This window comes from Alnus glutinosa, chromosome 9, assembly GCF_958979055.1.
Source record: "Alnus glutinosa chromosome 9, dhAlnGlut1.1, whole genome shotgun sequence".
NCBI classification, from domain to species: Eukaryota; Viridiplantae; Streptophyta; class Magnoliopsida; order Fagales; family Betulaceae; genus Alnus; species Alnus glutinosa.
The window spans coordinates 12,677,574-12,698,775 of NC_084894.1; the positions used below are offsets into that span (position 1 = coordinate 12,677,574).

Consider the following 21,202-nt stretch of genomic DNA (forward strand, 5'->3'; position numbering starts at 1 on the left):
TTGAGGTATCGCGCATTTTTTGGTAATTGATGGGGGGAAAAGGTAATTACCCCTAATTAAAAATCATATGTTTAATCGATCCTTCACATGTCTATAAAAGTGTACTTTGAGAAGCCATCAATTAATCAGTGACTTGGGTATTTTGAGTAGTAAGCACCTCTATTGATGGATTATCATAAATCCATATAGTTTAATCGATCAACTAATCATATCACAAATGATCTGACTTATTAACTACGATTGATCTGATATTCGATCAAACTTTTAGTCATGTCATGTTCAACATATCATGATTGATCAAACTAATGCACTAGGATCGATCGGTACTGATACACAAGCATAGAAAATAAAAAATCCATATAGTCCGATTGATAAAACTAATGTACTAGGATTGATCAGATTTTCGATCAAACCTTTAACTGTGTCAAGTTCAATCAATCATTCGATTGTATCACAATTATTCAAACTAATGATCAATCCTTCGATCGATCATACTAATGCGTTAGGATAATACAAAATCCAAAGAGTTTGATCAATCAGACTAATGCATTAGGATCGATCAAACATTCGATTGAACTTGGAATTATGTTTAAGTTCGATTGGTCTTAAAGAAGATCATGGTTTATTTGATCTTACAATGATCGAACTAATGCATTAATATGGATTGGATATTCGATCAAACTTTTAATCGTGTCAAGTTCAATTGATCATTTGATTTGACCACGATCAATTAGATTGATCTTATAATGATTAATCAGACTAATGTACAAGTATAAATAATACAAAATCCTTATAGTTCGATCGATCAAACTACTTCACTATTATAGATAGGATGTTCGATCAAACCTTCAATTATGTCAAGTTCGATTCATCAAACTGATGTGTGAGGATCGATCAGATTGATTGAATTGATCTTATCATTATTGATCGGACTAATGTACATGAATAAATTAAAAATAAAAATTGAAATAGAAAACTTTACTAATAATATGAAAATCATTAATTTTTTATAGAGTTTTTTTTTTTGCCACCCCTTCCTTGTTTATATATATATATATATATATATATATATATATATATATATATATATATATATATATATATATATTTCCTATTTTCTTCATTTTTATGTTTTTTATGAAACATATGATCACGTGGTAGGTTTTGATTGGTCTGACATGAAATTCCATTTATGATACAAATTAAATAAAACCTAGTTATAAAAAAAATAATGTCGTTAAAACCCAAAGATTAAAATGGCATTTAACCCAAAAATTAAAAACTAAAAAAATAGAAAAACTTTTCTAATAATATAAAAAGAAGTGTTTTTTACTATAGGTTTCAATTTTATTTTTAATTTTTTTTAAAAATTTAATAGGTTTATATGTTTTTATTATGTTAGTGCATCCACACTACTTGTGCTCAATGGATATATATTGAGGTTTCTCTCAAGGAGGGTAACACATTTACTCTAATCTCATCTCTACTGTCTTCCCTACTTTGATCAATCAGAAGTCTCTACTTTCATGATTAAGATAGATCATCAAGATCACCACAAAAAAAAAACACACACACACACACACTTTAGAGTTGCTTAAATAGTGTTGTTTAAGGCAAAAAGAAAAAAATGACACTATTTGTTTAATGTCATTTGAATGGTATTGTTTACTAGACGACGCTAAACATAGGGTCAAGAATCCTAAGATGTGGCATTTATTGTTTAAATTGTGCTATTTAAAGTCATTTGAGCTCAAATGACACTAAATTATAATTTAAAAAAAATGAATAATAATAACTTTTTTCCCTCCCTTCTTTTTTTCCCTGTTCTTCTTCTCCAAACCTCTTTTCATCTCTTGCAAATCTCTCTCTCTCAAACACTGTAAACAAAGTGAGCACATATATATCTAAATTTTTCATTACAAAATTTAGTATCATTTGAACAGTAAACGACGCTAAAAAGCGCCGTTTGATACAAATGACACTAAAACAAACGTCACTAAATCCCTTTTTTCTTTTTTTCTTTTTTTTATTATTATTTTTATTATTTTGTTTATTTCTTCTTCTTTTTCTTTTTTTTTTTTTTTTCTTTTTTGTTTGTTTGTTTTTTTGTAGTGGATTGACATGTTAAAGTCTTTTTAGATGGAATGCCTAATCCCACACAATGTATCATGATTTAGTAATTTCATTAACGCACCTAAACTATATTCAATGTAACAAGACTTCTTTTTAGTAATAAAGGATTACATACATAGATATGCACAATGTTTTAATTGATCTCAAAAAATAAATAATTTTATTACTAGAAAGAAAATGTGACACAAAATAAATTGGATTTTAGTTATTACCCAACTTGTTTTTTGAGAAATCATGTATTTCCCCTTAGGACCGGAGTGTATTAACTTGATAATACAATTATTATCAATTTAGAGGAAACGTCTTCTAAGGAAAAAAAGAAAGAACAAAAGAGGAGTGGGTAATGGACATCCAAACGTCTTCTAATTAAGGAAAGAAAAGAAGAACAAAAGAGGAGTAGGTAATGGATCGATCTACATCCAATAACCAATATAGTACTGTAGCGGTTACAGATATATACTAGCAAAACTAACAATTAGTATAAGTCAAAAAAAAAAAAAAAAAAAGTAATACACGAAGTTTTGAATTCATCGATCTATTTGCTTAACATGACATCATAAAAGAGAAATCAATACAAAAAAAGTAATACACGAAGTAACTTGCTTTCATATATATATGTTACCAGCTGCACGTAAATCAATTAGTATATCTAGCTAGTCCAGAGTTCCTTTTTTCTGGATCAGTAATTAGAATTTATTAAAAACATTGAAAAAACAAAAAGAAACCACAAACAAACTCTACGAAACAAGACGGCCTAAAAGCCAACAGGAGGCTTTAATTATACAAGCAATGCCTACAAAGAGGCAAACATGCGTGGGAGCTAACTAATTTAAAGAGGACCCAAATTAAAATATAAAATCTTCGAAATAATGCACTGTTTCTCCTAAGAAACAATCTAGCACGCATTAGCTGGAAGACTTCATTATAAGTACCTCAAATTTAAAACGTATAGCAGACAAAAGGGAAGGGAACGGTGAGATGATCAATATCATATCTAATATAGCATTTGCAGTGCTTGGTGGTGGTCTTCTTTTACTAGTTTCGACAAAGGCTTGCTTGCCGGGGTGTGCCCCACGAACAAAGCAACATGCCCCATAAGTTTGTCTTTCCTAGAAAACGTTGTACCGCATACGCATTGCCACTTCTGATCCCCGCAGTGCTTCTCATGCGTCCTTAAATCCGACAGAACAGAAAACTGCTTCTGGTTGCATCGCTTGCAAACGTACATCTTCGGGCAATGGCTCCTCTTGTAGTGATTCTTCACGCAAATCATTGATTTCAGAGGCTGGAACTTGGCATGCTTTTGATTCCACCGACACCCTTCTTGCGGGCACGAATATTTCCTAGGAAATTTTATCAGATTACTGTCGTTGTTATTACCTGACGGGCTCCCGTTAATATTGTTCTTCATGGGGTTGCTTAGAGCAGCGCTTGTCTTGTATTCGTCTCCGTGGGCCCTCATGTGCATTCTCAGATTCGCGTCTCGCTTGAACCCTTTCCCACAAACTTTGCAATAATGCGTGTACTTTGCCAACAGATCCGCAGCATCCAATTCAATGATGTCGTAGTTCTTCGGCAAAAGCCCTTCTAATGTTTCGCTGTTATCACCCGCTTGAAGCACTTCTCGATCGCGATCTCTCCCTTTCACCCTATTGACAACAGTACTCCGATTATCTTCCTTGTTACTGCAGTTGTTATTATAGGCTTCACCATACAGGCAGTCGAGCGTATCGGTAGAGTAGAAACCTTGCGCCGGCCGATTGCTGCCGAAGTTGGGTGGAGGAAATCGGATTTGACGCTGGTGGTGCGGCATTTCGTCGGGGCTAGCGCTCCTTGGAGACGAACCGAGGGCTATTTGTTGGCAGGTGAACATCATGGAGGAGGCTGCCATGATGATTTCTTGGATTGCAGTGCTCATGCTGGCGACGGCTAATGATGTGGTTGACTCGCTAGTTTGAGTATATTCCGGGGAGATGAGGATGCTGACGAGGGACTGCACCTGGTGAAGCTTGTCCTTGAGAATTGAGAAACTGTAGAGGAGAGAGGTTGGATGAGATTCTGCGGCGGAGTTCGCTTCAAGAGACGAGGAAACAACGTCTTCGGTGATTGAGTAGCTCTCCACGCCTTGTGGGACATTTGGGAAGGAAGAAGTTGGTCCTAAAAGCATTTTCAAATCCTTTAATTTGCTGCTAGCTTTCTGCTTTTCCGACCCTAGCCTGCCTGCCTTTGATTAGTGTATGTTATTAGATTGTTTCTGGAGAAAAATTCTAATGGAATATGGGGTGATTATATAGGGTAAGTTTAAGCAGTCCTTTCCCTTTTGGCAACGTAACATTAACATATCGTGGCAGAGAGAGAGAGAGAGAGAGAGAGAGAGAGAGAGATCCAAGTCAAAATGCAGCTAGCTAGCTTCAACTCATCCCCACTTGGAACCTCCCTCATGTGAACCCGTAAGCAAACTTACTTGTATAGATTGTCAACCGACAATTTCTTACATGTTGGACATTATAGATTGTTGCATCGATCACGCCCAAGAAATAAATAATATGAGACTCTTTCTTTTAATCAAGATGTCAAAACTGTGAATCCTTGCGGCTATCAAATGGGGAAAAAAAAATGCTTACGCATGGGATGATGGCAACCTTTTCAATTTCGACGTCAGCTGAAAAATCTAGCAACTGAATGTCAGCCTGAACTGTCGCCAATTACAATATTCCACACTAATGATAACTCTTTCGGTCACGTAGGAGCACGTACGCAGCTCTTTTTTTTCAAAAAATAAAAAGGAGCACGCAGCTCTTGGATGAACCATGCGCGCAGCTTAAACAATTATTTAATCCCTTAATTTAATTACCGGGCTGCCAAACTTTTGTTCTTTTCTATATCTTCTGACCGTTTCTTGTAGCCATGCAAAAGGTCCAAATGGAATTTGGATCCTCTCCGGTTCAAATGAACCGGAGGAAATCCGATTAGTATTATTTAAAGAGCTAGTAAGATTGTCCATAAAAATGCTTCCCGCTGTACATTATAAGTTATTGCCACTTCCAAATCCTTCACACTGATGTTGACATTTGATCTTTCGCCTCACAGACTAATTTTTTTTAAATTTCATTCAATTTGAGCTTTTCGTATCAACAGACTTTCAAAACATTAATTTCAATATATAATTATATATACAATATATCATTTTCAAATTCCAGGTTATTGTTATGCATGCAAATCACACCTTTTATTTATTTATTTATTTTCTTGAAGGAGATCGATCGATGTTTTAAGGAATTAATTATTTCCTGTTAATTAAGGTTTTGGCCGGTATGCTTGTAAAAATCTTGAGCAGCATTAGGGATACGTAGTGCAGGAGTATATATACGACTTTGAATTGGTTTCCGTGACTTCCTATGGTGTTAAGAACTTAACATTAGAAATATTTAGTTGAAAATATAAAATAAGTAATTAAATGGCTGAAAGTCGATTATATATGAGTGCATTCTGATGATCCTCTCTTCAACCCTAACCTCAAGATTTGATATAAAGTAACGTTGAAGGAATTCCCATGGCATCTTTTAATAATATTTCCCATTTTATATTTTCTCTCTTTATTATAATAATAATTCTTTCCTAAGATCGAAGGTGCGCACGGGCGAGGACCACTGTCTGGACCACCTTTGCTATTAAAAAGGCTTTTGAGTAGAACACAATGGCAATGAATATAAAATTGGCAACTAATCATGGTTAACTTTTAAAATAAAATCCACTTCAAAAAAAAAAAAAAAAAAAACTTTTAAAATAAAAAAAGAAGACTATGATTTGCATACTTTTTATAAATAACACTCTAAACAAAAATGGAAAAATTCATTTACCTCCTTGAAGGATAACAGTCTTACAATCATAATTTTGAATTATCAATTTTTGCAATGTTGGTATCTCAGAACACGCCGCTTGGGTTTTAGTTTTTGAAAGGTAATTATATATATTTCCCGGTAGTCCTCGTGAAAACGCCCTATTTCATATATATATATATATATATATATATACTCCACGGCATGTCTTCCCAAATTCTGATGATATAATTAAGTCTCTTTCGTTTTATGTAGCACGCGTGGTTCATACCAGATTATTCAATATATTCGTCACTTTCGCTTCTTTAATTAATCAATGCTCTATTTTATTATGTAAAGAGAGGTGGGGGGTTCACTGCATGCTCACCAAAACTTTTTTTTTTTTAATAAAATTAATTAGTCTTTACTTTCACATTATTTTAATATTAATACAATATTCTATTTTCAAAAGAAACCCAAAGCGTGTGCGCGCGCTAGCTTCCATTAGAAAATACGTATAATAAGAGAGGATTGTCTTGTCCTCTAATTCTCAAACAATCATGCTCGATCATCTTAACCATTGCAATACACCATTAGTCTTGTCCTTTATAGCTTTTTTTTTTTTTTTAATAGATCTTTTTACCTATAGTTTTTTTTTTTTTTTTTTACTCGCAAGTTACTGCTGTTAGAGTACGTAAATGACCAACTTCAGATACCTCAGCCTCTAAGTTCAGATAGACCATTAAAAAAAAAAAAAAAAAAAAAAATTGAGATACCTAAGTCCTTATCCATTTGGCTCGCTTATAAGTAAAACATCACGTCCATTTGCCTCTTTTTTTCACCCCTTCCAATCCAAAAACCCTAGGAGAGAGAGAGAGAGAGAAGAACATGAGGTGGATATTTAGGTTTCTCTGATCAAGGAAGGTAACAAATTTTCTAACCTCGTCTGTACTGTCTTTATTACCTTACTCTTCCTGTGTCTGTGTTCTAGTGATTGCTTTGTAATGTTAATTAGTGTTTTGTTGATAGTTTAAGATATGCCTTGATAGATGTTTTATGATTATTTGCTTTGACTTTGCAAATGATGAGATATGCTTATTGAATTGTGTTTAATATATGATGTTAATGGTTACATGAGTATGAAAGTAATGTAAAGAAACATTTTATGGCATGCATCACGAATATATAAATGAAAAAGTAATATACACATGCAAAACAATAATGAAATAAAGATAATGATGTATGATGGATTGACAAATATAGTAAAAATTCCTGGTAGGTGTGAGCCACATCTGTCCAGCAAAGGGGTTGGACAAGCAGGAAGAAAGACGCTGGTGGGGGGTGAGCCCCATTCGTCAATGATGTAAGATATAAAGACAAGCATGGTAAAAAAATCCTGATGGGGGTGAGAACTATCCGTCCAACAAAAGGGTTTGACTAGCAAGAAGAAAGATCCTAGTGGGGGTGAGCCACATCCGTCAATATGTTATAAGATGATGTAAATGAATGAGTAACTAAAGCATGCATAGCATTGTATGCTATGTGATGATGTTTTATGAGGTGATTTAAGAGGGATGTCACACTAGATGTATCAGTATGTATATGTTTCTGGATGAGACATGGAACATATGTATGCCGTTACAACTGGAGTGCATATGATGTGTTATGGTTTCTTGCTTAGATATGCTTATATGCTTGTGTTTTGCCTGAGGTTTCAGATCGCAAGTAGATGGTTGCAGCTCAGTTATATAATTTATAAATATGTTATTACTTTGATGGGTTTGTATGTGTATGTTTTCGAGCGTGAGTTTGGAACGTGCACATATACACATAGCTAAGATAATATATTTTAAAGGTTTTCACATCTACAATGTATACTTAATTCATCAGCTACGAATTGTTAAAATTAATGTTAAACTAATGGTAGTTGATGTGGTCTTTTGTTTACCAAAATATATCAATAATAAAAATAATCATTCACAATAGAACAAATCTTTGTAGGATAATGCTATAGAGAGGGTGTCGAACCTTAAAGATTGCTGGAGTATAGTTATCAAGTTTATGAAGATTAAAAATAACTAAAGAAAATGTTGTTGATTTTGTTGTTGACTAAAGTGCATAAAATAAATGCAAAAGATAATTGAAATATAAGAGAGAGAGAGAGAGAGAGAGAGTAGAGTATTGACTTCACCGCTATCCACACATCAATGGTTAATCATATTTACTTAGAGAAATTCATTCTATGCATGTTATAAATAAACAAGAAATTACCATATTAAAGAATAAGTACAATCTATCTTCGGTTGGCACGGACCGTCCACCTAACCACTAAGATGCGGTACAACCTGTCTTCCCTAGGTATGGATTAACTATGGCTTGAATATGATACATATAATCAATGGAATAGTATAACCCATCTTCGGTTGACATAGATTGTCTACCTAAATTACATTCAAATATGGTATAGTACAATCCGTCTTCCCTAGACATGGCCTATCTAATCCTCTTGATCATATATCAATTAAGCCCATTGTATAATCATCATTTTTACAATCACATAAAATAAGAATGATTTGAGTTCAAGAAAGGTAAAAAAAACTTTCTAAGCCAAGAGAAGAATTCTACCAATATTGATTATGAATTGAAGAACAATTGCATTAAAAGATGAAGAACAATATCAAATTGTAGCAATTTTCATAATTATACAACCAATATGCATAAACTAAAATTCTCTAAATTAAAATACAATCAAACTATTGTGCTTGGATAGGGCTACATCATTACCCTACAAAGATTTTTAGCTGCTCATAGCGCTGCTGTAATGGCCTTCAGAAATGATTACTTCTCTTCAACTCTTCAAGTCTTCAAGAAGTATTCCTCTGAATTTGCTATAGGTAGCATTGTGTCTTTCTTCAATGTTTAGAGGTCTATTTATAAACATTATGAGAGGCCTAAAAGCCCTAGAAATCCTAAAAAAATAAGAACTTAGTCTTTTAGTCCAAGTAGGGGATTGAAAATTCAATCCAAGAACGAAAAGGATTCTAAATTCGTCCAGATTTATGGTCTTTTATTGCGGGGCGATTTTGACATAGTAAACGTCTGAATTAGGAAAAACAGTAAATTCACACCAGCTCTTAGATCTAGGAATGCTTTATCAATCTCACTCTGTCCAATGATACATGAAATTGTAAGGGATCTAGGATCCTTGAACTTTGGAGGAATGTTGTGCTGAATTAGGGAACTCACGTGCTCAGTAAGAAGAACTTTTTTGGGAATATAATTTCTACTTTTCCTTTTCTGGGTACACAAGTCCTTGAGGAATTTTTCATAGGCAAGTACTTGCTTGATGGCATCAAGGAATGGGAAGTTGATTTTTACCTGTTTGACTTATCTATTGCAAGGCCTGGCGATCTTGCTGAAATCCTGGATGAATCGCCGGTAGAATCCTGCATGGCCCAGAAAAGAACGAACCTCCTTCACTGTACGTGGGGGTGGAAGATTGGAAATCAGATCAACCTTCACTTTGTCAACCTCAATCCCCCGATGAGAAATGACGTACCTTAGCACAATACCTTGCTTCACCATGAAATAACATTTCTCCCAATTGAGCACCAGGTTCTTCTCCTTACACCACACCAAAATCAAAGTGAGGTGGCGCAGACACTCCTCAAATGATGAACCGAAAATGGAGAAGTTGTCCATAAATATCTCTAGGAAACGTTCTACCATATCAGAAAAGAAGTTGATCATGCACTGCTGAAAAGTAGCGGGTGCATTGCATAACCCAAAGGGCATGTAACGGTAGGCGAATGTCCCAAAAGGACAAGTGAAAGTTGTTTTCTCCTGATCTTCGGGGTCCACAGAGACCTGGTTATATCCAGAATAACCATCAAAGAAACAATAGTACTCATGCCCTGCCAAGCGCTCCACCATCTGATCAATAAATGGGAGTGAAAAATGATCCTTCCTAATGGCAGTGTTCGACTTGCGGTAGTCTATGCAAACTCTCCATCCTGATTGAATTCGAGTTGGCACCAACTCGCCATCTTTGTTTTGTGCCACCGTCACTTCAGCCCACTTAGGAACAACATGAATCGGGCTCACCCACTTGCTATTAGAAATTGGATAGATGATGCCTGCATCCAACAACTTAATCACTTCTCCTTTCACAACTTCCTGCATAGCTGGGTTGAGTCTCCTCTGTGGCTCCCTTAATGGTTTGGCGTTCTCCTTCAAATGTATCTTGTGCATCACCACCGAATGGCTGATTCCCTTGATATCCTCAATGGTCCGGCTAATAGCTTCCTTGTGCTCTCTAAGACATCCAATAACTTCTCTTCTTGAGCAGCAAGTAAATATGAAGCTATAATCACAGGCAAAGTCTCTGTTGGACCTAGAAATTTATACTTAAGATTGTCTGGTAGGGGCTTAAGTTCCTTCTTGGGAGGCTCAGGTACTGCTGCCTCTTCCTTCTTATTGCTCTCCAAAGGAGCAAACTCCAAAATGTCATCTTCTTGCTCAAGTAGCTCATCCAAGTCCAAATCCTCTCCAAACTGAGCAAAGCATGCCTCCAGGGAGTCCTCATTGCTTGATTCTTCTACAGTTTCCTCAATGATCTCCTCAATCAAGCATGCATTTCCGATCTCATCACACTCTCTTGGCTTCTTACTGATATCAAAGATGTTTAGCTCCACTGTCATATTACCGAAAGAGATCTTCATTACCCCTGTCCTACAATTGATTAGGGTGTTAGCCGTAGCTAAGAATGGTCGTCCTAGGATCACCAATATCTGAACTCCAACATTCTAAACCGGTTCCATGTCAAGCACTATGAAATCCACGGGGAAGTAAAACTTGTCAACCTTTATCAAAACATCCTTGATAATTCCCCTTGGTATCTTCACCGATCTGTTAGCCAATTGAAGTGTCATGGAGGTGGGCTTCAATTCTTTTAACCCCAATTGCAGGTAAACCGAATAAGGCAAGAGATTGACACTTGCTCCAAGATCAAGTAAAGCCTTCTCAATACCGTTGACTCCTATCGTGCAAGAGATAGTAGGACACCCAGGGTCCTTATACTTGATGGGTAGCTTGCATTGGAGGATAGAGCTGACCTGCTCGGTCAAACACACTTTCTTCGGGACATTAGTCTTCCGCTTAACAATGATCAAGTCCTTCAGGAACTTGGCATAAGATGACAACGGCTTGCACATGCTCCTGCCCGTGCACAGCATTAGACAAACTTCCACCACTGAACTGCAACTTCAGATTAGGTAGGGGCTGACTGGGGAGCTTTCCCTTCTCTCTTTCACCCAGGTGACTAGCAATTTGCTCAATCTAGGGCTCCATCTTGGTAATTGCCTGGGTGTTCACCATGGTAGCATTCTTCATGTCATTGATAGATTGGCATGTGAGCCGCATGAAGGCTTTGAGAGTGTCCTCCAAGGTAGACTGTGAATAATAGGTTGGGGCTTGAGTGGGTGCTTGGTACGCAGGTGCTGGCTGCGCTGGACGACCTTGATTGCGAACCGGTTGATGAAATCCGAGGGGGTATTGAGTGTGAGCATGATGAGTGCCCCCATTGATTCATGGGTTTGTTTTGCTTCCACGAAAAATTAGGGTGGTTTCGCCACCTAGGATTGTAGGTCTCAGAGAAAGGTCTATTGGCTTGCTTTCTAAAATCATTAAAAGTGTTCACTTGTTTTATCGGAGACTCAACAAAAGTCTGCAAAGATGGACAAGTCTGTGCTAAGTGCATAGGACTAGCACAAATGGAACAACAATCGCTATTGAATGTGTTGGCAACATTGATGGACTTTCCTACTGCTAGAGCATCAACCTTCTTTGTGAGAGCATCTATATTCATCTTCAGCTCTATGTCTTCCTTCACCTCATAGATGCCTCCTTTCTTGGGGATACAGGCAGATTTATCCCGACAACTCGAAAAATCCCACTGTTGTGAGTTGTCGGACAACTAATCCAAATTCCTATAGGCTTCCTTTCCCGTCAAACTCAAAAATGCTCCTCCATTCATTGACTCAATCATACTACGGTTGGCTTGGGTCAATCCTTGGTAGAAGAACTGCACAAGTCTCCACTTCTCATATCCACGTGGAGGGCATTTTATCAACATATCTTGAAACCTTTCCCAATTATCAAAAAACTTCTCATCCTCCTCCTGAGTAAAAGATCTTATCTCCTTTTTGTACTCATTCACTTTGGACATTGGGAAGAACTTATTATAAAACTTGTTCAACAGGTTCTCCCAAGATGTGATAGACCCAGGCATGTTTGAGTCCAACCATGCCTTGATTCTATTGTGAAGAGAGAAATGAAATAGTCTAAGGTGTACAGACTCCTCAGAAAAATTTTGAAACTTGAATGTGGCACATATGTCTTTGAACTTTTTCACATGGCAATAACGATTTTCAAGATCTAAGCCATAGAAGGAGAGTAGGAGTTGGATGACATGAGGTTTAAGATAAAAGTGAGTAGCATTGGCAACACTATACACGAAGGAGAGTTTGTCTCAACGGGTGCGAACAAATCCCTTAGTGATCTAGTATGATCTACATTTTCTCCCCTATGCCGCTCATTTTCTCCCGCATTCATGTTATCTCACATCTCAAGAGATTGTCTATGCCTTCTCCTAAGAGTCCTTTCTATTTCGGGATCTAAAGATATCAAGTCTAAGTTCAAGGATCTCCTACCAAGCATACACCAAACAAAAACTAAAGTAAAGTAAACTAAAAAGAAAAGAAAAGAAAAACAAATAGTAAAATAGTGTGAAACAAAAACAAAATATACTAAAAACAAACTGAAAAGATTTTTTTTTTTTTTTTACTTAGTTGCTTCCAATTTGCTGCTGGCTGCAAAGGGTGCTCGAGCGCAATGCTTAGAGGATCGAGCGCAGCTGCGTAATTGCTGGCTGCCCGAATGCACTCGAGTGTGCTTGAGCATGCTGGCCTTGGCTGGATGCACTCGAGCGCACAAGGCTGTGCTCGAACGGCGTTACAATGACTTGAAAATCAACAGAAAATGCAGAAACAGAACCGAAAACACACCAAAAAAAATTTTCTCATTTTTTTTTTGTTAGTTTATAAAAATAGAAACAAAACAACACCTACAGAAAGCAAAAATCTACCTAACTGGTAAAAAAAACAAAATCAATCAAACAAAAATCAATATTTGAACTGATTTCCCCGGCAACGGCACAAAAAACTTGTTGTGAGTTTTAAAGAGTACTCGCAAGCACATGAATCATTTGCAATATAGTGTGTGCAAGTGCGAGATCGAATACATAGAGAAATGGTCAAAAATCTGTTTCTTGTTTAACTAATCCCATTTTAACCTAGTTCCAAATTTTAAGGCTTAAACATGCAAAATAACAAACGAAAATTAAAGACCATGAAGATAAAAAGATAAAAAGAACTAAGGTTTAAGAATCCACCAAACCAAATCTAACAACACACTCTTGTGTTCTATTTAAACACCCAAAGAACATTTAAGCTTTACTTGTCATTCAATTCCTTAACCACATATGTTAGAACTATTCAATGAATCCAACTCAAAGATAAATCACAAAGAGTACTAATTTGAAATCAAATCATCCATTGTATCCATTCAAAGAACAAATCACAGTGGATATCCTCTTTCAAATCGATAAATCGATGTATCCATCGGTTGAAACACATTAAATGTCCTATTACTTCAATAAATACACATTCAATCTAAGACATGAAGCATTAAAGTGAATGAAACGTGAATAACATATCAATAAAAATTAGAATGTACAAATAACATAACAAGCGTGTGAAAATTATCAATGGTGAGGTTTCATCCTCAACCTTAGTTGTGGGTTTTAGCCTACCATGACTAAAAACACCACAAAAGCTTGAAAAACTAACATTAAATTAAAGGAAACTTAAAAGAGTAAAGTAACAAAAGGAAAATAGTTGCTGAACTAAGCTACAAGAAGAAAGAAAAATGACCTAGTTGCTGCCCTAATTCGTGTTCCTACAAGGAAGCATAGCTATGGCTTTATGGGGGGACATTAGGGTTAGAGGCTCAAGTAGAATGACACATCTACCCCTCTCTAGGATTCCCTCTCTTGCAAAAGACAAGCAAGAACACAAATGTTGTGTGACCTGCTGCAAAAACTAGAGAAAGAGGTGCTTTTGGCATAAGAAAATTGCTGGTTGGAGATCTTGTACGAATCTGCATTTTGCCAGTTTTGCAGCGTGTACTCGATCGCACTCGGGCATCGACAGGCACTGCGCAGCGCAACGTGCATGAGTGCTACTTGCTACTGCGCCGCTTGTGCGCTCGAGCACGACGAGGATGGGCTCGAGTGCACTCCCGTGGAGTCCAATTTTTCCAGCCTTCTAAGCATTTTTACTTGAAAAATTGCCAATTTCTCTCAATGTCTTGCAAAACACTAAGACACTAAAACCAACTAAAAACATTAGAAAATAATAAAACTAAAGGATTAGCTCATGCAAATTAAGGGGTCAAAATATGCAATATTTGGCACTCATCACAATGCTTCCTTTCTCATGCCTTTTGTGGTGGCTGACTCTAGAATCCTTGGGGCTTACACCGGTGGGCCGTGGTAGAGTACCCACGCTACTTTCATTGGTGGCAACGAAGCTTCTAGAACTATGGGTATTCTCTCCATACTGTGAACCTTTCTTCTTGCTAGCCTCACAGAACCATTTACGCATTCATTGCTTTCTTGTTCTCTGCTGCTCATGGATTAGTCATGTTTGCCTAGACCATAAAGAAAACATACCAAAATTGCTGGGAACTGGAGGGTAGTTGGGTAGGGGTTGATCTAGGGCTTCTTCTTAGAGCATTGAAGCCGGGGAGAAAATGACAACTCTTTAAAGCCTTCTGGCTAAGCCCTGAGGCCACCTCCCATTGCTTGGCTCTTCCGGTGATATCCGGATGGGTGGCTTCAGCGTGCCGGTGGATAAGCTTTACTAGTGATATCTATGCCGTCCAAATTGCTGACCTGCGAAGAAACCATGCTACTCAGATCCAAGCCTAGGTGGAGCCGCCGTACTCGATCCACACGTTAACCAAACAGCCGTTGTTGAGATCGATCTCTATGCTGTCCAAAACACCAACCTATGACAAACCCATGCTATTCAGATCCACCGGAACACACCTGATCGACGGTCTCATTATTCAGGCAAATTACAAAAGCGAGCCTGCCGTCGCTGCTGCCAATCCCCGGCCCTAAGGCCACTGGTAGGCCACCCCCTCCTGGCCAAACACCAATTTTCTTTTTTTTAAAAATAAAAATAAAAATAAATAATAATAATAATAATATATTTTTTTAATTTTTTAATTTTTTTAATTGAAAAATGATACGTAGCAAGGGTAATATGGGGATATTTTGTCAAATTGGACATTTTTCAAAGGTTTTGGTAGTTTGGGGGCTACAGTTAGAGTGTTGGTAGTTTGTGGGGCTAGTTGCAAAACGGTTGGTAGTTTGGGGGACTAAACTGTAATGTTCTCTAACAATAACAATCATTTTGAACAATTCCAATAACTCTTAAAAAACTATGTTCTAGTTTGGGTATACAATAAACCTACTCATAAATGTGCCTTCCGAGAAGGCAAAGAAACATACCCATCCTCACAATCAGGATTTATGGAGCACAACATTTCACATCTTTTTTTTTTTTTTTTTTTGTTTTTGAATCGGCACAACATTTCAGATCCAATTGAAACAAGATGAGCCTTATAACGCATCTCATGGAGCTCAGGTACAATAACCACCACCATCTTTATTTATTTTTTGATAAGTCACCATCTTAAAAATAATAAGTGAAATATGAAGTATCTCATCATAGTATAACTATAAAAGCATGTTAATTCATAACTTCAAAAGTAGTATCTCAACAAAGAATAAGCATGTCAATTTTAAGGTTGAATAAGATGGATATACTTCACAACCATGAGTTTTGGCACAACAGAGCTAGAACATCTTTGCACTTATCAAAGATATCAATTGAAATTAAATCATCATACCACTGCAGTGGAATACACATATATTCTTAAAATTATACATGATATCTAAAGTAGATTATTGCTGCATAGTTTCCCAGTAGCAATGATCCCAAAGCATTTAAACAATCATTTGATGACAGTATGGCTCAACAAGGTACAGACAGTAAAAAAGTTAAATTAAAATGTGAGATACAAATAATAATAATAATAATAAATATTCATATTTATCAATAGTTTAGAGTAATAAGAGTTAGTAAAAAGTATCTCAGGCATGCATATATAGAACTCATAAATAATTAATGCTACTTACCAAAGAAGAGATAAGTAATTTCAACTAGATGGACATAACAAGAGACATAAATTAAAAAAGATCACATAACTCAACTAAGCTTTGATCCCAACTAAATCGGAAAAATAAAAAAGGCCAAGTGAGTGACAGAAAATGTTGGTCTGAATAAACTGAAGTAAACAATTAGAGGATTAATCTCACAAATAAACATGGTAGAAACACTGAAAAACAACCTTGGTAATCAACACTAATGCATGACTAGCAACTATGAATTCCAAATAATAATATATATATATATATATATATATATATATATATATATATATATATATATATATATATATATATATATATATATATATATATATATATATATATATATATATATATATATATATATATATATATATATATATATATATTTTAAGTAATAAAAAAAAGATTCATTGAAACTAACAAGGCATGTACATTTCTTTTTATGCTATGATTCCCTTCATCCCATATTAATAGTCCTCTATTTCATTTTGGATGTCCTAAAGTATTATCTACTTCAAAAAGTCAAAAAACACAACTTCAGTAGCTTTCCTAACTTACCTTTTGCTTTATTTGAAAATTTAACACCCATTTTTCATTTGCTTTATTTGAATTTGAATTAAAGAGGATAGTTTGGAAGCAATTATAAATTTAATTTATTTATTTAATGATAGTGCATTAAATGATGTCATCACAAACAATTGGATTTTATAAACAACATCAACAATATGGGAAGGAGGAAGAATTATTTTATTTGCAAATAATGAGGCTTTTAGCCAAGTGATCCAAGCCTTAAAATGTAGATAGATAGAATGGGTAATAAGGTTTATTAAAAGGTGCCGGTTTCAAACTAATTCTATCTGCAGGAAAGGAGGCCAAGATTGTTGCATACCTAATAAATTATCAATCAATCAAAATAAATTAAGGGGACAACCAATGTTTTCAAGCAAATGGTTATTTACTGCTCACTTTAACCAAAGCAATAGTTTACAACACGCATGCATCAAACAATGATGTAATGTACATGAATGATACTTTAAGAAACACTTCCAAATAACTGAGATTAGAAAAAAGGATTAAGCACTTCAACTTTCCACCTCAGTATCCTATAATAGCCTACACAATTGACCTTGTAATTTAGAAAAGACTTAAATTATTTATGCGCTATGCAATGGACATAAAGCATATTTATGTTCCAAAACTTACCAGTGTTTCACCGAAACTGACAACATAACAACAATAGAAAGTGGTAATGAAAGAAATGATCTACAGATTAATGTTCTTTAGTTTCATCCAAAAAAAAAAAAATGCGAGAATTTTTTTTTTTCTTCTTTTTTTCTATCACAAACCATTCCATTAGAAAGTAGAAACTAAATGTAACCCAAATAAACATAACCATAGGTGAAGGCAAAGTCAGTTACTAGGTTAATCCCAGCACAATATGATTTTCAATTCTTTATAAACGAGCTAACCCCATGCCAAAAGAACCCAACTAGTGCAACTTATATTCCATCATTTTTTATAGCATAAATTTTAATCTGTCAAAGGGTCTAAACAGAATTTTTCTTTTTAATTTCTCTAAAATGGCCGCAAGTTCACAAACATCTATGAACATGAGAGTTTTACATTTTGTTGTCAACCACAAGAAAGTTACAATTGAAATGATTCATATGTTGCTTAAAGGTAGTATAACATTCAGTTATCTCTGAAATCCGGGAGTTCTAAGGTAATTTATGTTTAGCATGATGTATGACAGATGTGCAGTATCATGTATTACAAATATGAAGTAATCCTAAACATACTTGTTCAAACCGAAACAAATCAGTGTAAAATCATGAATCAATGAACTTAAAACACAATTTGCACTGAAGTCATTAACCTAAAGTACAAACTATGTGTACATGCAATAGCTTTTCTTGTGGAACGGTTGCTATGTGCTGCAAATCAGTGATTTTGGTGAAGGGACATTAAAGAATCTATACAAGGTAGAGGAGCAACAGAAGTACATTTAAGCATGTGTCATATGGAAATCATTCTAAACCAAGAGATAGTAATGCAATAGAGGACTATTAATATAGGTATGTCTCACATTGGACAAACAAAAATATCAGAAAACTTTTTTCCTTTTTCTTACTTCAGATGACAATAAAAGCTACAATTTTAAGCATATAGAAACTAAATCAAAAAAGTACAAGTTGTAATAAATTTGCCCACACAACTCTAATGCTTAAACTCCCTCACATGGATCTAATGCTTAAGTTCATAGAGATTGTTAAACTTTAAAACCGAAAACATGAACAATGTAGGAAGAAAAGAGAGATGAATCATTATTGAATAAAGTATATAGTATACAAGACCAACAATAAGTAAAATACATAATTGAAACTTTGTTTATTATCCCTACGTGTAACCTGTCAAGAATCACTTACAAAAGCAAAAAGAAAAAAGAAAAAAGAAAAAAAAAACCCTACAAAGAATATATACAAATCTGCATATCCAACAAATTTTTTATACCCTCAAATAAAAAATATGATAATACCAAACCAATTATCCACCCATCCTTCTTATTCTCCATTATTAATTACGTCCGAAAGCTTCCAGCATTGGTCGACATCAAGAAACCCTAGTTGACCAACATCAAAATCCCAATCAATTTGTAATTTGATGTTGCTAAAGAAATCATCGTTGAAAAGCTTTGGAAATTCATCCAAATGAAATATTTCATCCATGAAATTACCTGTTAGATGCTCCTCTACCATATTATTAGGCACGTAGTTTCAACAACTACAACATGTTGAGCATCGGTTCTTAATTTACCTTCTCCAGCCTCATTCTCCAAATTGGGAGAAACAAGGGTGATGTACTCAACTGCAAATAACTCATATTGGTTTGATGTAGTTGTGGAATCAAACCCCATTGGAGTTGCAGCAACTACAGAATTTTGAGTATCAGTTCTCAATTCACTTATCCCATCCTCATTCATCATATTGAGAGAAACATGTGTGGTGTCCTCAGCTGCAAAGACCTCAGAGTTGTTTGATGTAGTCGTTGAATCAAATATTGGTGGAGTTTTTATTGGAGAAATGCAGGATGAAGTTGTAGGTGAACAAGAATCTGGAAAGTTGAGGCGATCACAAGAAGTGTACAGTCCTTGCAGCTTTATCATAAGAAAAGGGCAGCTTCTAGTGCGTTTCAAAAGTACTAAGCCATATCCTCTTTCCCCATATGGCTGCCGAATTTCTGCATCCCACTTACCCCACGTCCTCTGTCTAACTCCTCTATATTAGCATTTTGAGTTTTCAGGCCTTCCCTTTCCTTTCGTGCATCCTTTCTTCGACCCAATAGCTTGAACTTTACAAATGGGTTTAGTGTCAACATTACAAGAGTCAAGCTGGGTCTAATTCTCTTTCCACTTAGCAAGAGTCTCAACCACGGACATAGATCCCTCATCTTTACTATGTGACTTCCTCTTCCTGAAAAAACAAAAGAAGAAAATATTTAGCCATCTTTGAAAAATTCTATACAATGATATTGTTCAGCAGTATTTCATAGAAAAAGCCAAGAATCAATCAAGTGATTCAAGCAATAAGGTGTTATTCCCAATATGAGAATCTAAGTATTTGTACAAATATTGGGAGCAAAATTTCACTAAAAAAACCAAAAAATGAAGAACGAAACCTTAAGCAGCAACAAAGTTACACAGATATATATATGTAGCGGGTGTTTCTATAATATATATATATATATATATATATATATATATATATATATATACATACACACACACACATATTGGTTAGTAAAACTTAAAAGAGCCATATATATTAAATGTTATTAATTTCTAGGCACCCATTAAAACAACACAATCAAAACCCTCGAAAAACAAGAAAAAATTTTAAAGGAAAGATACCTCGCAGTCGTGGTCTTTGAAGACATGGCAGTGAAAGACAAGTTTTGTTGGTGAGAGCAGAGAATGAGAATGTGAAATTCAGAAAGCGGTGATTTCAGACAATGTTTGATTCTTAGAGACCAAGAAACAGAGTAACAGTGATCAGAAAAGGAAACAGAGTAAGGGGAGAGAGAGAGAGAGAGAGGGAGAGAGAGAAAGAGAGAGAGAGAGAGAGAGAGAGAGAGAGAGCGAGTTCTTTTATAACAGTGTCTAGATAGTTGATGACGTGGCGAATGTTTATTGGCCCTATGCCCTTTGGGAACCCTAATTACGACCAAGTGCCTAGGGTAAATGGCGTGGAAGTACGCATTTCAATTGTAAAATTACTATTATGTCCTGAGTTTTGCTAGTATCTTTGTTTATGCCACTCAACACAAAATTCGCTGTTGTGGCCTGTGTCCTTAGACAATAAATAATTAGCATTTTTAGGAACAATTTAGTAGTACTAAAGAGATACGGAATCATGTCAGAAGGATTGAAACCAACATCAGTTAGATAATAATAAGACCAAGAAAGCCTTTTTTTTTTTTAATTTTATTTTCTATGAAGCTAGCTAGGAGCCTAGGAAACATAACATGTGTCTCTAAAATGCCTCCAGCAAACAAATGATAGAAGTAAAAATATGCAAAATGTATTGTGGATAACAAGCGTATGTTAGTAATGACTGAGCTGCTTTATCTTCATTTCACCATTCGAGCTTGTAGTTTCCTTGATAGTTCTTTCTCTAATTTTTGACACTTGCTTGCAATTTCTGCTGACAAATCCTTCTCTTTTTGAACATTTAACTTTAGAAAACATGGTCCTGGCTTTTGGCTTCTGGCTCCATGCTAGAGAGAGTCTAAACTCAACAACTTTGTTTTTTTTCTTTTGCAACTCCTCTAGCCAACTTCCATTCTACCTCCTTCAGCTGAAGTTGGGATGTCTCCAGTTCAATTTTCTCTTTTCTAACTCAACTATCCGACA

At 35.5% G+C, this 21,202-nt stretch overlaps 1 protein-coding gene and 1 long non-coding RNA gene across 2 annotated transcripts; one reads left to right on the forward strand and one right to left on the reverse strand.

Moving 5' to 3' along the window:
• Window positions 1-2,716: 2,716 nt before the first annotated feature.
• Window positions 2,717-4,499, reverse strand: LOC133878684 (protein SENSITIVE TO PROTON RHIZOTOXICITY 2-like). The gene has a single exon (XM_062317268.1). It carries the CDS (start codon window positions 4,298-4,300, stop codon window positions 3,128-3,130), a length of 1,173 nt encoding a protein of 390 aa, XP_062173252.1. The 5' UTR covers window positions 4,301-4,499; the 3' UTR covers window positions 2,717-3,127.
• Window positions 4,500-6,780: 2,281 nt separating this feature from the next.
• On the forward strand, window positions 6,781-7,655 carry LOC133877234 (uncharacterized). Its single transcript, XR_009901703.1, has 2 exons — window positions 6,781-6,875; window positions 7,231-7,655. It is a non-coding gene; the product is annotated as an uncharacterized LOC133877234 (long non-coding RNA).
• The last annotated feature ends 13,547 nt before the right edge of the window (window positions 7,656-21,202 follow it).

Bases quoted from the DNA above. Each gene is read 5' to 3' on its own strand.
- LOC133878684 (XM_062317268.1), bottom strand. From the start codon at position 4,300: ATGCTTTTAGGACCAACTTCTTCCTTCCCAAATGTCCCACAAGGCGTG.